General features: G+C 57.9%; 1 protein-coding gene across 1 annotated transcript; it reads left to right on the forward strand.

Moving 5' to 3' along the window:
- The first annotated feature begins 16,330 nt into the window (after positions 1 to 16,330).
- ACTRT2 (actin related protein T2) lies at positions 16,331 to 17,464 on the forward strand. Its single transcript, XM_060079367.1, has one exon. The coding sequence runs from the start codon at positions 16,331 to 16,333 to the stop codon at positions 17,462 to 17,464; it is 1,134 nt and encodes a 377-aa protein (XP_059935350.1).
- The last annotated feature ends 317 nt before the right edge of the window (positions 17,465 to 17,781 follow it).

Consider the following 17,781-nt stretch of genomic DNA (forward strand, 5'->3'; position numbering starts at 1 on the left):
GGTCTAGCTGACTTGACTACTGAGGGGACCCACTAGAGGTCCTAGTTACTCTGCCCTTTAAGGCCATAATTATTGTACTTGCCCATTTACAGTTAAAACTGGGCACTGGAGTCCCAAAGCTCATATGAATGATCTCAGTGGATCATATGAAAGCCAGGCATGTTCCTCCCTATCCCACTGTATAGCAGTCCCCCTTCCCCCCAGCCAATGGTCAGGATCAATTATTCCTTCCAGGGCAATGGCTCTCTTGTGTCTGCTGCTTTACTGGTACAGTGAGGCTTGAATAACTAGAGGGAACTGTCCTAAATTCTGTGGGACTCTTACAACTGTAATCCCTGGTGGAAATGTGTTCTTCTGGAAACCACAGAGCCAAAAGTGTGAGGATGGGAAGCTCACATTCCCAAAGTGAGTCACTTGGGGTGATGGTGAGAGGGACCATCTGTGGTCTACTTGGTTCTGAAGTCCATGTGTTCAACCAGTTGTGGCTACAGCACCATACAATTGTTCCCGGCTTAAGGAGCAACCCCTAAATGAAGGAATAGCACTCCACATTCTAGAATGTCATCATTCTGAGCTGCACCACAGGGGCCCATCCATCCCTCTACCAGGCTGGCCAGTTCTGGATGGTGTGGTACATGGTAGGACCATTAGGTCCATGGTCAGAGGCAACATGGTTCAAGACCCTCTGTTACTGAACCGGACACTCTCAGTTCTTGGTTATGGTGTCCGAGGAGATCCCACGTGCAGGAAAAGCAAACCCATACCTAGAACACAATCCATCAGGATGAGTCCCTGGACTTTCCAGCATGGAAATGGTTCCATGTAACCAAGTGGCCACCGAGTGGCTGGTTGGTATCTTCGGGGGATGTTGTGGTGTCATGACAGGGACTTAGGGTCAGCCCCTGATACTGAGAGCTGGACATACAGCAATAGTAGAATTACATCAACCACAGTGAGAAGAAGTCCAGACGGTAGCTTCAAACTCTATTGCTCTGTCTACTTCGTCCATGAATACTCTGCCCAAAACAGGGATGGCCAAGGATAGAGGCTGCCTGAGGACTGGTCCGGCCATCCTGTCCACGGGGTTGCTCGGTGCCCCTGGTGGACATCGTCGTGTGACTCTGGCCCCTCCTCGAGGTCCATCCAAACGCCTCTTCCCTAGAACTGCTCGTCCCCTCTCTTCTAGTCGGTTTCCTCCCAGTCCTCCGAGCAGCTCATGAAGCCGTTCACCATGGCCCACGAGTTCGTGTAAATCCTCCCCTGGACCGCTTCTGTCTCCACCCAAAGCTCTGCCTGAGGAAGCCTCCCCTCACCACGTCCTCCAGTGTCACCTCTGCAGGGGGCAGCGCTAGAGCCTCGATCCCTCTGCAGCTGGCGCTGTGCTATGAGCTGCACTGTGACTCCCAAATTCAAGTGTCGAAGCCCGAACTCCCAATGTGATGGGAGTCAGGGTGCAGCCCCTGGGAGGTGGCTAGGTTTAGATGAGGCCACCAGGGTGGGACCCCATGCAGAGATTAGTGCCCTGAGAAGAGGAAGAGGAGACCAGGGCACGCACTCTCTCTCTTTTTCTGTCTCCCTTCCGCCCCATCTCCTATGTCTGGACACAGCAAGAAAGCAGCCTGAACTGACTCAGACAGGTGGTTAGGGGGAGTCCGACCCAGAAATCCCACCTCAAGGATTTGATCCTAAGAAGCAGATGACAGCCCTGTGCGAAGACGTATGTCCAAGGGTGTCCGCCTCAGAGCCATCACCGTGGGAAGTGATCCGCTCTTACGAGGCCGAGCGAATAACCAAAATGACTTCCACTTACAGAGAACCCCACCTTTGCCCACCATTCTGCGGAGATGCTCATGGGCTCCTGGGAGGCAAGCGTGAATCGGGCGCTCAGCTCCGCTCCAGCGCAGCCGGACGCTCAGGCTGGGAGAGGAGCCCCGGCAGGCCCACCAGCCCTGCCCCCGGCCCACAGGTGGGGGGGCTCAAGCCAGGGCGTTGGGGCCACTTGACAAAGCTGAGACGTTGGCCATTACAGATGGAGCCCCTCAGGCCTCTCACTGGGGGCGACGGCTTTCCCTGGAGCCTCCCTCTTCGGAAGGCCAGGCCACTCGGCCACGTTCTGTGGAGAGGACCCCGGCTGTGGCCACACAAAACAGAGAAAGGGCTGAAGGCAAGGGGACCTGAGCCCTGGGCTCCAGGCCGCCTCAGCCCAGCCCAGCCCTGACCCCAAATCCTGGCCACCCCCGGCATCTGCTGGCATTGGGTGTGGTGCTTCCCCTGGCGTGGACCTCTTTACTTACTAGGTCAAGGCTGATGGGGAAACACCCCGAATCAGAGAGCCAGTTTTTTTTTTTTTTTTTGCAGTACGTGGGCCTCTCACTGTTGTGGCCTCTCCCGTTGCGGAGCACAGGCTCCGGACGCGCAGGCTCAGCGGCCATGGCTCACGGGCCCAGCCGCTCCGCAGCATGTGGGATCTTTCCGGACCGGGGCACGAACCCGTGTCCCCTGCATTGGCAGGCAGACTCTCAACCACTGCGCCCCCAGGGAAGCCTGAGAGCCAGTCTTTAACGGTCAGCAGAGATCTAGGGATGATGACGTCCTACCTGCCCCAGGGCCTTTGCCCGCCCCGTGCTGTCCCCTCGTCACGCTGGAGTGCTTTGCTGCCCGCTCCCCTGTGGCACCTCTATCGTGTCTTCGGGGCCTCGGCTCCGTGGAGACAACTGCAACCACCTGTCCCTCGGCCCACTCGTCCCGAGCTCTGTTTCATATTCTTCACGCCGCGTACCCGGCTCCGACACCCCCTGGACGTGCATTTGTTACCTCGCCCCCTGCCCACCCCGCTTCCCCCGCCGAACGGCCCCAGCACGCTCAGCCAGGGGCTCGGTACATGCCGTGGTGCAGTGGGAGGGCAAGGTGGGGACCCTGGCCTGGTCTGCACTAAATCTTTTGAAACAACATCCTCGAAGATTTGGCCACTGAAGGACACAGGCAGGGGAGGCGGGACCATTGCTCTCCCCAAGGGCGGCAGACCCTGTCCCGGGTTCCTGGCACCTGCCGAGCTCCCGGGCCTCTTGGGTCTGGCTGTTTCAGGCTAACCGAGCTGCTTGGGAACGTGGTGATAAGGGCCGAGCACGGGTAATGGTTACCTCCCGGCCCTTGTGAGAACGGCGAGTGCGGTGTGACTGTTTGAAGTGTCTGCCGCTGGTTTTCCAGTGGTCCCTCTCTTGGGAGTCTGGACAGACAGGCGGGGGCAGGGGGGAGGGGCGCCGGTTTCCATTTTTAGGTTGAATTCCTTTCTGGAAAGCTCCAGGCATGTCTTTGGCACGGATGCCCGGGGGGCACAGCTCTCCCCAGCCTGGCTCCCCGAGGCTCACGTTCCTCCCTCGTCTGCCTCTTTCCGACGGGATGGGGGCAAGCTCTTGACTCAGTGCTGCTGCGTGTCTGAGGTTCCTACGAGGAAAACACCAGTCACGAACATACCCACCCCGGAGAGCTTAGCACCCATGCCTGTGAGCTGGGCGCACGCAAGTGAGGTGGCCAGGTTTGCAAATACAATTTCAGGATGCCCAGTTCAATCTGCATTTCAGATAAACAAAGAAAAAGGCTTAGTACATGCAAGTCCTATTGCAGGTGGTAACCCCACCTCTGCCAACCGAGGCTAAAGTCAAAAAATCCGCACAGGGGCACACCCCTGATTAACCGACCACGTCGGGGGACGCCGGGCGGGGAGCTCAGGGGTTATCCTGGAAGGTGTGGCCCCAGACATCACTGTCCACAGACCTCCATGCCCTGGTGGCAGGCCTGCGCTGGCATGTCCAGCCTGGCAGCCACCAGCCACATGTGGCTACCGTCTGGTGGCCTGGGGCACTGAGCCTGTCGATGGACACGGTCACAGGAGGCTGTGGCTACCCTGTTGGGAAGGACAGGTGGAGAGTGTGGTCCATGAGGCTCCCCTGAGCCTTTGTGCAGACATCTGGAAATTTGGAGGAAATTGTCCCCAAACTGGGGAGAAGAGGCACCCCCGACCCCGAGGATCTAGAGGACGGTGAGGGTGGGGAGTGGGCAGGGCCAGCTGGCCTCAGGCCTCTGGACGCAGTCTGGCCGTGGATTTTGTTCAGCTTGAAGGACAGAAGCGGCAACGACACCAGCTGATCCGTACATTTTCACCACCCTTCCCCGTCTGCGGCAGCGGGCCTGGCCAGGTGCTTTGCTGTGCCCACCAACCAGGACTGCCGTTCCCTGAGCACTGAGATGGTTGTCAGCCGGGAAGGAGTCAGGCAGAGAAAGCACAGGAGGAGGGGGCTCGGGGGTGCAGTTCTCCCTGCCTTGGGTCAGGAAACCCCTGGTGGTTGGAGGGCACTCCTCCCCCCCATACTCACCACCAAGATCTCAGATACATGATCCTGGCTCTGCCCAGGGAGGCTTCTCCTGAGTGCCCTGGAAGGTCTCCCTCTTGATAGGCCAGCAGTGTTTAGTTGTACAGAAATCTTGTCCCCAGCCCCCGGCACCCTAGATCTGTGGCCAGTTGCCCAGAGTCTGACGCCGCCAGGGGGGACAGTGAGATGCGGCCTGGGGCTGAGATGGGGGGATGTCTCCCTGTGCCAAGAGCTCCTCCAGCCTCCTCTCCTCCAGGATGCTCCAGGGCGTCTGCCACCCAAGCTGGGAACGAATGCTGAACATGAGAGGTTGCCTTTTGGGTACCTTTTAAGAGAAGGTCCTGTAGATCCTCTTAAAAAGAAAAAGAACAGTCAGGACAGGGGAAATGGGTCATTTTAGGAAGGCAAGCTGCTGGGTGTGTTTCATCCCCACCGACGTTCCGTGGCTACAGGGAAAGCTGCTGCAGAGGTGTGTCCGCAGGCTCAGGGCACCCGGCACTGCCTCAAAGCAGCTCGGGCAAGGGAAGCAGCTCACAAAGGGGATGCTTTTTGTCACCCATCATGGCACCTGTGTTTACATAATGTCAACAGATGGATGCTGGTTGCAGGTACACAGCTCAGACCTCTGACCATTGTCCTGTGAATCTTCAGGGCTGTTGTAACAAAACCCCACTGCTGAGGGCTTAAAACCACAGAAACGTGTTCTCCCGCGGTCTGGAGGCCAGAAGTCTGAGTCCAGGTGTGGGCATGGCTGGTTCCGTCTGGAGGCTCCAGGGACTATCTGCTATGTGCCTCTCCCCAGCATCTGGTGTTGCCAGCTGTCCTTGGCTTGGAGACACATCACCCCTGCTTCTGCTGTCACGTGGCCGTCTCCCTGTGTGTCTCTGTTTTTGCTTCTTCCAAGGACACGAATCATTGCATCTAGGGCCCCTTCTAATCCAACATGACCTCATCTTAACTTATCTGATTGCATCTGCAAAGACCCTATTTCCGAACACGGTCATATTCTGAGGTCCTTGGTGGCCATGAGTCTTGGGGTGACCGTGACACAACACACAGGTGCACACATCCTTCAAAGCTGAGCGTGGATCCTCCGGCCTGTCTCAGCCACGATTCCAGTCTCTTGGGACCCATCTCCTGGTGGCCCCGGCCACGTTCCTGATGTGTGGATCAGGCCGGAAGGAGGTGAGGCCAACTGGGGGCTCCCTCCTTGGATGGGTCTCGGCCCCCCACCATGATGGGGACTGCTCTACGGGGCCCCAGAAGGTATGCAGTCGCGGGGGACCGTGTCCACATCAAGACACCTCCATCTATAAACCTGAGCTGTCGGGGAGGGACGAGCATCCTCGGAGAAGGAGCAGCCCCTCCACTTCTCACTATGGGCTTGCGAGGAAGCAGCCTCGCCGCGGACAAAAATCCTTTCCCCTGGAGTCGAAACTCCACGGAGAGGATAAAACATGTTCCCCCACGTCTGGCTTTCAGAACCGATGCCACTTACAATATGAAAAATGTCGGCTAGCTGGCTGGAAGCAGCACATGGTAAAAAGGTTAGTCCCCGAACCTTGGGTTCCAGCCTGTCACCCTGCCCCCACCCAGAACACAAAGCCTTTTCTTTCTCCAGCTGGAAACGCGCACGGCCCATGAATGCAAAGAGCTCTTTCAACATTAGATTTTAAATTATTTGAATTAAATCTGGGATCCTTCCGGGCCCTGCGTGCTCCGGGTTATTTATCACTGGCTAAATGCAGAGGTCTGCAGGGCCTCTCCAGGGACGGCCCTCACTTAGACGCTGCCTCTGAAATGTTATAAACTATTTAAAACCGAAAGCTTGGCCGTGTCCGGCTTGGGGGGGTGGGCAGCGTGCAAGCCCTGCTCCTCCGAGCTCCCTGGGAAAACGGGCGACTCACCACTCTACACACTTGTTCATTTGCTCCGCTTTTCCTCTGGGTAATCACTTTAATACACTTGAAAATAAACCTTTTCCCCACTGAGGCAGGGTGATTTTTTTCTCCTATTTAGCAAACATTGATTTTTTTTTTCCTCCCCCCAGTGTCCTGCCTGCATGAAGCTAACAAGCCTCCTTTGTTCCCGAGCGCCGGCCCCGCCCCCTGCCGCTCCCCCGCCACCGTCCCAGATCTCGAGGCGGTTCCAGCGGGGCGCCAGCAGGGGGCGGGAGACCTCTTTTTTGAGGGCCGCACGGGTGGGGGTGTGGCGGGCAGCTCCGAGACTCTGGGGCCAGGGAGGCCTGGGCGGCTGGTGGATGCAGGGGTGCGGGTGGGGGGGTGAGGGGGGCGAGGGGGCCCTAGGTCCCCTGGGGATGTCCTAGGTCAGGACATAGCATTTCGAAGCAATAAGAAGTGGCCGTGGCGGTGTTTTACGTAAGCGAGGCTGCCAGGAGGGGCCCAGAAGAGGCGGCTCCCAGCCAGGGTGCTCCCACCAGTTGATCTGTGTCCCCTGCTCTCCCCAGTTGGCCGCAAACCCTTTTCCCCCTCAAACTCCATCAGTGCCCTGAGCTGCCAGACATCAGGGGACATCCCTGCTGAGCTGAGGAAACCAAGGCTGGAGAAGCTGTGCTGGGGTCTGAGCTGCCCACCGGCGACCCTCCACTCGGGTCCTGGTGCTCTGGTCAGTGCCCCAGGCAGGCAGCCTCCAAGATGGCCCTCGATGACCCCATCTCCCGGCACGTGTGCCTTTAGTAACACCATCCCCTGGTCGGCACTGGGCTGACTCGCTTCTGACTCGCTTCTGAAACAGCAGAGGTGATGACACATCACTCCCGAGATCAGGTTATAAAGGTGCTTCTGTCCTGGGTGTCCCCCCTCCCCCGCCCAGGATTGCTCTAAGGGAAGCCAGCTGCCATGTCATTGCGAGGTTTCCTGGGAAGAAACCCGCGGCGAGGGACCGAGGCCTGCCGACAGCCACGTGTGTAAGCTGGGAAGCAGAGCCCTCCTCACCTCCCTGCCCAGCCTTCAGATGAGACCGCAGCCCGGCCGGCAGCTGGCCGGCCACCTGATGAGGGGCCCGAGCCACTGCTCCAGCTGAGCCACGCCCAGATCCCAGACCCGTGGAGCCGTGAGATAAGAAGTGTATGTTGTGTAAGGAGGCCCTCCGCTGTGGTCCTTTGTCACAGTAGCCGGAGGAGATGGATATGGCAGGTGTTGCCATTCTAACCATGCCCCCCTCTGACTTTCCACATGGATGTTTTATAACCCCTGGCAAGCAGAGAGACCCTTTAGGACTTGCTCCATCATCTCTCAAAAATGGGGCCTCAGAATTTGTCCATTTCTTCCAGGTTGTCCATTTTATTGCCATAGAGTTGCTTGCAGTAGTCTCTTAGGATCCTTTGTATTTCTGTGGTGTCAGTTGTAACTTCTCCTTTTTCATTTCTGATTTTATTGATTTGAGCATTTTCCTAAATGCCCCTCAACAGATAAATGGATGAAGAAGATGTGGGGTGTGTGTGTGTGTATATATATATATATATATATATACACACACACACAATGGAATATTGCTCAGCCATAAAGAATGAAATAATGTCATTTGCAGCAACATGGATGGACCTAGAGATGATCATACTAAGTGAAGTAAGTCAGACAGAGAAAGACAAATACCATATGATATCACTTACATGTGGAATCTGAAAAGATGATACAGATGAATTTATTTATAAAATGGACTCACAGACACAGAAAGCAAACTTATGGTTACCAAAGGGGGAAGGTGGGGAAAGGGATAAATTGGGAGATTGGGATTGACATATACACACTACTATCTATAAAACAGATAAACCACAAGGACCTACTGTATAGCACAGGGAACTCTACTTAATACTTTGTAATATCCTATATGGGAAAAGAATCTGAAAAAGAATAAATATATGTGTATGTATAAGTGAATCACTTTGCTGTACACCTGCAACGAACACAACATTGTAAATCAACTCTACTTCAATATAAAATAAAAATTAAATGAAAAAAAATGGGGCCTCAGACCCCGGTAGCTCCCTCCATGCTGTAAACGTGTGCAGACTTCCCTGCGTGGTCCTGAGTCAGAGTCTGGCCCTCGACCACACCAAGCACATGGAGAGGGGTACGCGGGGAATAGCAACCATGTCTTCGTTTGTGATAGTTTAAAAAAATCTGAAAAAGCCTCAATAACTGAAAAATTATTAAATGGAAAAACCTCAGTGGAGATTGTACAGACGAATTAGGTCAAGTGGATGACAGTCACTGAGCGGCCGTGAGAAGGTCAAGGCCGCGCTCTGCGGGCTCACGGACAAGGGTGTGATACTCCTCAGGAGAGGGCAGAACAGCACGTGTGGCTGCATCCATTTTACAGCAAAAGCCTAGTTCTGGGTGCTTCCATAGGTATTTGTGCCTAGAAAACATCTGGAAGATTCAGACCCAGTGGTGACTGTGGCCACATTTGGAGAAACATCAGTGGGGGAGGTGGTGAGGAGGGGTCTTCCTCTGCCACTTTACAGGGTCCGTTGCTGTAATGTTTCCAGTCAAAAGCCTGTTACCTTTAGAGCAAAGTCAGAAGAATGAAAGCAAAAGGGATGGAGTGCATGGCGAGGCTGTCGCTCTCCTGCCCCGGCTGATGGAGCCTCTCGGGCTTGCCCAGCAGTGACCAGAGGCCAGCTCCAGGGCTGTCTCCAGTCTGTCCACCTCCGCTGTCTCTGACAGGGTGCAGGGTGGGCAGGGTGCACATGGCCCACACCATGCACATGCATTGTCCCAGAAGGGGACACGACGGGGCCCCAAGGTTTCCAAGTCCAGGAGGAGAGAGGACTGCACTGCCCATGAGTTTGTCCCCCGTTCCTCTGGAGACAGGTGAGGCCCCTGGCCGGCCCTGTGGCTGCCCTCTCCTCGGACCACCTCCCCCTCCCCTCTGCACCCCCCACCCACCTCCTGGGCAGATGTGCTTGGCATCTCAGCATGTCTGGGTTCTCTCTGCCCATCTCTGCATCCAGGTTGGATGCATAGTTAGGTGACACCAAGTAGTTAGGTGAGGCCAAGGCTCCGAGAACCGGCCAGTGGACTGTGAGTGCTGAGTTGCTGATGGCCTGGCCTCGGGCAATCTTGCCCTCAGAGTAACGCTCCTGCTCCCTTCCATGGAGGGATAGACAGGACAGCCCCTGCTATGGGCTGAATGTGTTCCCCCAACCCCCAATTCCTATGTTGAAGTCCTGACCCCCAGTGGAGTGGTATTTGGAGGCAGGGTCTTTGGGAGGAGATTAGGGTGTGATGAGGTCATGAGGGTGGGGCCCATGGTGGGATTAGCGCCCTTAAAACAAGAGGAAGATTCACCAGAGTTAGCCCTCTCGGCCCCGTGAGGACACAGCGGCAGCCCAGGAAGCAGGACCTTGCCGGGAACTGACCCGGATCTCGGACATCCAGCCTCCAGAGCTGTGAGGACTAAGTGTCTGCTGTGTGAGTCGCCCAGCCTGGGGTATTCAGTTATAGCAGCTGAGCTATGAGGGCAGCCCCCCAGGTGGCAGTCCCGGGTCTCTGGACCACAGTGGGCTGTGCTGGGAAGGCCAAAAAACCTGCATCCACGTCCCTGACACGCGGTTAGAGTTCCTGATGTCTGACACCCACCCAACAGCCCCATCAAGAAAGGTGATCCTGAGAGGCTGCCTTTCCCAGCCTACCGAGGTCCGTGGGCCCCTCGCAGAGCCCTGGAGCTGTTGCAGGGGTCCCCTGTCCTGCTGGAGCCAGAACCTGGATCCCCAAAACCTCAGTCTTGGGGTTGCAGTCACACCTGTCCCAGGGGAGGGTCCACCTCTCTGCCCAGCATGTGCCCAGGTGGGGCTCATCACCTGTCCAGGGAGACCTGCTGTGTCTCCTGCCGGTTAGGGGCTGGGTGGGGCTGGTCCCTGCCCTCCGGCCACAGAGGTGCGTGTCCTCCGAAGCTGTGACCGGTCTCCACGGCATCAGCAGCCTAGATGCTTATGAGGCTTGATGGGCCAGCCTGTCACAGCACCCTTGACCCCAGATGACTGCCCACAAGCCGCAGAAGCAAACACTACCATAAGGCGGCCAGAGAGTAAACAGTACGCACAGGGAGGGGCCGGGAAGGGCCCTCCACCCTTCACGCCCACCGGCACGCAAAAGCCTGTTGTTACTTTGGAACGAAATGACCAGGGACCTGTCACAGCACCGGTTAGGAGGGGGTGTGTGAGCTTGCGCAGGGAGAGGACTAGACAGGTGAGCGGGGAGGTGGGGACGCGCTGGGGCCAGGGTGGGGAGCAGGAGGCCGGCAGCCAGAGAAGGAGCCCCACGCCGCCCCCTCCACGGACCTGCAACTAGGGGTGGGTCAGGCTCTTGCCCATCTGCGAGGTGGGGGCCCTTGGGGAAATGCCGGCGGTGCTAGGCTGGGAGCAGCGGCAGGAGGCCGTGGTCACACAGGGCACCTCTGCAGGGCAGCGGCCCTCCCAGCTGACGTCTGCTGAAGCGTCTGGGGCAGGGGGCAGGTCTGACCCTCAGGTAGCCTGCTGCTGGCTCTGATCGTGGGGGGCGCCTCGTGAGACCCACTTAGAAGGAGGAGGGGAAGCTGCCCCAGGTGAAGTCTGAGGCGCCTCCACCTTCTCCTACCATCACTGCCCACCCCCAACCCGCCTCCACCCAGATGAGCAGTGAACAAGGAAAGCCGTTGCCCTCGGGCCGTGGACACACCCACAGGGGTCCCACTATGACAGGCGAGGGGTGGTCAGCCTCAGATCCTCTCCCACAGCCCTGGGGGCACTTGGCCCCTGAACCACCAGCACCCCCAATTCAGTGCATGACCAAGAGCTCCTGGAATGCAAGACAAACCCCACCGCCAACCGGCCCTGCACGGGGTCTCCCCAGGGCTCTGCTGGAGGGCTCTGGGTGGGCCTGAGCAGCCGTCGCCGCGGAAAGTGAGGCAGGCTGGGTGGGAAGGATGGGAGCCCACGGGGTGGGGTGGGGAGGGTTGCGGGCCCCAGCCTGGAAGCACCGACCCAGAGAAGCAGCTGTGGGAAGACTCTGGGTGCACCCGCAGGATGGGGGGAATGTTGACGGACACGAGGCAGTCCAGTGGAAGAGGCTGCCTGTGGTTACAGCTCATCCCCGAGGAGTGTAGCGAAATATCAGCAGGGCTTAGCAAGGTAGCGTCAGGGGTACTTTTTATCCGCTTTGTAATGCTGTTCTTGTATTTTCCAAAGTTTCTCCAACAAAAATATACTTTTAAAAATTTTTCTGAGTGCTCAGGACCAGGGTTCCATGAGAGTGAGGGGCAAAAAGCCGGGGTGGGGGTAACTGGTGGTCTGGCTTCAGACGGCCTCGCGCCCAAATGGGTCTGTGTCGCTCGACCACTCAGTGGGGTGTCCACTAAGCGATGCTGGACCGTGGATGGCCCCACCAAGTGCCGCCTTACTAGGCTCCCCAGAGCATGTCAGCTGGCTGCCAGCTCCTTCCTTCTGCGCCACGAACACCGAGCTTCACTGGTGTCCCGGTGGCCGAGGTGGGCCAGGCCTGCCCCATCCAGTCCAGTGTAGTGAGCCAGCCTCACGGGAGGCTGGGAGAGGAGTGACCTAGGGGTGTCATTTCTGCCCCAGCTGGCTGGAAGAGGACAACAGAGCAGGCAGGACTCACGGGTGCTGTGCTGGCAACTGTGGGGACCCAAAAGACTCTGCTGAAGCCCAAAGGTCACCAAGAAAGGAGGTGGACAGAGACAAGACCGGATGCCCAGTTCATCTATTAAGAAAGGAAAGGTGGATGGGAGGGCGGGTGGGAGGGGAGGAGAGGAGATAATTAAATAGGAGGTTAGATGGATGGAGGGATGGATTGGGTGGGTAGATGGAAGGATGGATGGATGGATGGATGGATGGATGGGTGGATGTATAGATAGACGTGTGGGTGGGTGGATGAGTGAATGGATGGAAGGATGAACAGTAGATGGATGCGCAGATGGATGAATGGATTGGGGATGGATGGATGGATGAATGGTTGGCTGGGTGTGTGAATGGATGAATGGATGGATAGATGGATTGATGGATGGACAGACAGATGGATGGGTGGATGGATAGATAGATGTGTGGGTGGGTGGTTGGATGAGTGAATGGATGGAAGGATGAACAGTAGATGGATGAATGGACAGGGGATGGAAAAATGGATGGGTGCGTAGGAGATACAAGTTCCATCTCAGAGATTCAAAGGGGCTAGGCTCCCAGGGAGAGTGCTCAGGGCTCTGGGCTCCTCTGTGAATGCCTGGGGCAAAGAGGTGGAAGAGAAACCGTTCCCAGGGGCACCTGCAGGCACCCATGGCCCCTGGGCTCCCACAAGCTCCCTCTCACATGTACACTGTCCTCTCTCTTGCCTGAGAAGTGCCCATCTTGCCAACCACAGAGTCGCCCTGTTGCTTCAGGCTGCCGGTTCACACGGGCCCAGGCCCTCAGCAAGCAGGATCTGGCCACCAGATGCCAGCTAGCACTAATAGGTCCAGTCTGCTGGTCACTCATCGGCCGAAGCTCTGGGCGTCGGTGACAGATGGAATGAGGGACGACGGGACAGACAGGGAGACCTGGCCCAGGGCTTGGGTGGCCCAGGCTCAGTTGCCAGGGCGGTGGGAAGCAGGGGTGCCCAGCTGACCCAGGGCTACCCACTCCCAAGTCTAAATGCCTCGCAGCCACCCAAGGCTGCCCAGTCACTGTCCACCTCCCATCGAGGGCATGGGCCTGGGGGCCATGTGGGAGCTGGGGGGCTGCTGCTGGGTGTGACTGCTGGGGCAGAACCAGTGAGCCTTCCTGCACAGGACGGAAGCAAGTGCCCTGCAGAGTAATCACAGCGTGAGCCTTGCCCTGCGGAGGGAGATGGAGTTATGGCCAGTTCTCCCATAAACTCGTTCAAGCGATTTACGAGGCATGGCCGGCATGGGGTGGGGGCAGGGCTGCTCCGGAGGGAGGCTTCTAACTGGCTTGGGAGAGGGCAACCGTCCCTGGGTTAATAGCAAACACCCCCCCACACAGAGAATGCTCAGAACGTCGCATCCCTTGAAGGGGCCAGGACAGCTGTGGCCATCGACGTGGACACCTGCACCGAGATGCGCACGGCCCCTCCCAGACGTCCTGACCCAGGTGGCTGGAGGGACGGGCGGCAGACAGGGAAGAGGAAGGAGGCTGAGCAGAGGCTCCCGGGCACCTGGGCACCACGGAGTGGAACCTCTGTCCCGGGGCGAGCTTGAAACCAACACATCGTCACGTAGCTCATAAACCCACCGGTTTTCTCAGTGCCCACGTGGTGTCCCCCCCCCAGGGAGTATCCCACTTCTTGGGGGTGGGGTCCTCAGAGCCTTCCTGCCTTTCCAGGTGATGGACAGTCTATGAACCGGTTCAGACACTTATATCGGTATGCAGAAGCCTTCCCCAGCCCGGGGCGGGGCTCTGACAGGAGATGCAGGAAAGCGGCAGGGGAGCTGGCCCAGCGGCCAGCAGAGAGCTGGTTTGCTCAAGTGCACAAGTGCAAGGTGGTGACCGCTTCTCTGGGGCCTGCTCTGCCAGGCGTGTGGCACCCGACGGCCGTGACCGTCGTGGGTGGTCAGGAGTGGCTGGGGTCCCAGACCCAGGGTGAAGGGCTGCACTTCTCCCAGGCTCATCAGGGAGAGTGAAAACACTTAGGAAAAGGGGTCCTGCAACTCCTTGGATGGCTTTGCTTGGAGCCTCAGCCCTGATGGATGGCCCTGCTTTCACAGCTCTGTCCTCGAGGGGCTGAGCTTGTCCGGGATGGGCAGCGGTCACAGGGGGACAGAGAACCGCCCGCTACAGGTTTGGCAATGGGTGGACGGGCCTGGACTTGCCCTGCTGGCTGTCATGCACGCCGGGCCTGCGGAGAACGGGGAGGGGGCTGCGTGCGCCCGTGGGACTTGCACCAGGTCTGGCCGGCTGCCCCGGGACATTGTTACACATTGTGCTGTCGCAGCTGCGGGGGGCGGTGAGGCCTCAGAACACCCCCCGACCCAGCTGGTCAGTCCGAGCTTTGCATGAACGTCTGTCCTTCCTCCTGCTCTGTCCCCCTGCAAATGGCCTTGCCCCAGCCAGCCCTGAGCCCTCAGGACACACTGAAGGGCCCCGCCCCTGCGTTTGACCTCTGCACCCATCATGGTTACATCACCACCCACGTGGGCCACTTTTAGGGCCAAAATTGAAAAAGCTTGAGGTCACACTCCTCCTGATTCCATCAGGAGGGAGTGTTTGGCAACAATGGGAAAGTTCTAGCAAAGCCTAGGGCTTTTGTGATGTAAGCAGGCTGGAACCCCCAAGGGTTCCGTCCTCGGAACCAGCAGCCTCCAGGCACAGTGCTGGGCCCCAAATCTTAGAGGCCCCCACAGTGGTAGCTGTGGTTCTGGGCTGTATAGGCTGGGGGGTGCGTCTTCTCTCAGCGTCAACCCCAGCGTGCATCTGATTCCACTTCCAAGTAGAGGTGTCCTTTGTGGGAGAATCTCAGTAATACCAAGTCTTTATTGACTCCCCCCAGGCTGAGCCCCAGGGGTTCCCCGAAAGCTGCACGTCCATGTCACTGGTCTACGCCACGTGTCTATTACACACACCCACGCCGTGCATCTACCCTACATGACAACACTTTTTCACCTTTTGCTGGTGGGTTTAGAAGGGCCAGCTGGACATGCAGAGAGGGCCACCCGCAGAGGGAGGTGAGGGGACCTGGAGGGGAGCTGGTCTCCTGGGAAAGCTTTCTGGTCGGGGAGGAGCCGGCCTGGAGGGTGATTTCACACGTGACAGACACCAGGTTAGCATTTTGTTCTCCAAGACCGGCTCCACCTTCCTCAGGAAAAACGTCAGCCCTGGTTCCCTAGTCTGAGCTCCCTCCCAGTTTCTCCTCCTGAGCTGGAAACCAGCCCAGAGTGTGATTGCAGGGCTGCTGGAGGGGTTCTCCGGGAGGCATGAGTGGGCGCCCCCTGCCCTCATGGGCTTGGCTAAACCTACAGCCTCACTGCCCTCCCGGCCTCACTCTCAGCCTCAGACTTGGTGACCTGGTCACTTCTGACAGTGCTTCAGAGGGCTTGGCTAACTGTGTCACAGGCCCAAAATAGAGCTGTCCGGGGCTCCAATCAGGGCTGCTCCCCCGATGAAACCTCAGATCCCTGTCTTCACAGGCCATTGGGTTCCCAACCCACAACCACTGGATATTGTTTGTGACAGCACTTCTGGGGCTGCAGAGAGCAAGGAGGGCCCTTGACCTCAAGCCAGAGCAGGGGTACATGTGCCCTGAGAGAGAGCCAATAGGCCCAGAGGGCTCTGCTTAGCAGCTACCCTGGGAGACAGAATCAAGGTTCATGAGGTAAAGAGAAATCCTTGAGAGCTTCCTGGAGGAGTCTGCATTCCAAAACTATGTTCTGAGTGCTTGCTGTGTCGGAGCCCTGGGCATTGCTCCTCCAACCTGGACCTCTGCCTGGTGCTTGGTCTTCCCCTTTAACAAAGAGAAGTGTGTTTGTCACCCTCCAAACAGCAGCTCCCTCCACACAGAGGGCCAGAGATGCCAGTTTTATGGGCTGGCCCAGGCTGGGCTGCTTCGCTGGTTCCAGGCTCCACAACAGGCTCCTCAACACGGCCTGCGGGAACAGCTGGACTTCCCCCTTTGGAGTCTCACCAGGTGGGGGAGGGGCAGAGACTCCAAGCCCCCACCCCCAAAGGCCCTCTGATGCTGGCTGAGGACAATGGTTGCCTTGGCTGGATTGTTACATATGGGACGTCATTCCTGAAAAGGCCTCAGCAGCCCAGGCTTCCTGAGAGGAGAGCAGATCGGTGCGTGGGGATGGAGGGCTCTCTGGGACCAGCCGTCTGCTAGCCCTGCCTGGGAGACGCCCCAAGAACCGTGGAATCCTGTGCCCTCGAAACTTCCAGAGGAGCCTCATACATCACAAAGTGGCCCAGGAGGCTTCCATCTTCATTTTGGCGAAGTGCGGATGAGGGTGCCACAGGCATGTTTAACCCACACGTGTTAGATTCTCCAGCTGTCATTTTTGACAATGGGTCCGGGCTCTGTAAGGCAGGCCTGTCTGGAGAGGTTGGCCCCCGCCACATTGTCCACTCTGTCGTGGGGCACCCCAAGTTCAAGATGCCTTCGGCGGGGGCCAATCAGAAGAAATACTTTGTGGGGCAAGAGGCCCTGCACAGGGACGAGGTCTTACACCTGAACTACCCCATCGAGCGAGGCCTGATCACAGGCTGGGACGACATGGAGAAGCTCTGGAAGCATCTCTTCGAGTGGGAGCTGGGGGTCAAAGCCAGCGACCAGCCGGTGCTCATGACAGAGCGCTCGCTGAACACCAGGGAGACCCGGGAGAAGATGGCCGAGGTGATGTTTGAGGGCTTCGACGTGCCCGCCTTCTACCTGTCAGACCAGGCCGTGCTGGCCCTCTACGCCTCGGCCTGTATCACAGGCCTGGTGGTAGACAGCGGGGACGGGGTCACCAGCACCGTCCCCATCTTCGAGGGCTACTCCCTGCCCCACGCCATCACCAAGCTCTACGTGGCAGGGAGAGACATCACGGAGCACCTCACCCAGCTGCTGCTGGCCAGCGGGAGGATCTTCCCGTGCGTGCTGGACAAAGCCCTGGTGGACGACATCAAGGAGAAGCTCTGCTATGTGGCCCTGGAGCCGGAGAAGGAGCTGTCGCGGCGGTCGGAGGAGGTGCTCAGGGAGTACAAGCTGCCCGACGGCAGCATCATCTCTATTGGGGACCAGCTGTACCAGGCGCCCGAGGCCCTGTTCTCGCCCGAGCAGCTGGGCATCCAAAACCCGGGCCTCTCCAAAATGGTCTCCTGCAGCATCACCAAGTGTGATGCGGACATCCAGAAGACGCTCTATGGGGAGATTGTGCTGTCCGGGGGCACCACGCTCTTCCGGGGGCTGGATAGCCGTCTTCTGAGGGAGCTGGAGCAGGCGGCTTCCAAAGGGACCCCCATCAAGGTCACGGCGCCGCCCGACCGCTGCTTCTCCACGTGGATTGGCGCCTCCATCATCACCTCCCTGAGCAGCTTCAAGCAGATGTGGGTCACCTCTGTGGACTTCAAGGAGTTTGGGAAGTCCGTGGTTCAGAGAAGGTGCTTCTGAGGGGCCTGCGTGCAGGGTGGCTGCCGTGGGAAGTGAGCTCACCGTTTGGTATCGCGGGACATTCAGTAAAGGACAAAACGGTGCAGTCTTTGGCCGTGTCGGGCTTGGTTCATTCTCGGGGGCACCAGAATAATTTCTGACCCTGGTGGTGAATCTCTTTTCAGTGGTTCTGTCCCCCAGCCCTGTTTCTCCCGAGAAAGCCCTGGGTCATGAGTTGAGTGTCTGTCTGTAGAGTTTGTGCCCAAAGCAGGGGCCTTTGGGCCAAGGCCTCCTGCCCAGAGCCTGGACTCTGCATTTTAAACCTGTGTCTTAGGTGG

The sequence above is a fragment of the Mesoplodon densirostris genome, chromosome 2 (genome assembly GCF_025265405.1).
Source record: "Mesoplodon densirostris isolate mMesDen1 chromosome 2, mMesDen1 primary haplotype, whole genome shotgun sequence".
NCBI classification, from domain to species: domain Eukaryota; kingdom Metazoa; phylum Chordata; class Mammalia; order Artiodactyla; family Ziphiidae; genus Mesoplodon; species Mesoplodon densirostris.

What these genes read in the sequence shown, in the direction of transcription:
- ACTRT2 (XM_060079367.1), top strand. Translation starts at nt 16,331, where the DNA reads ATGTTTAACCCACACGTGTTAGATTCTCCAGCTGTCATTTTTGACAAT.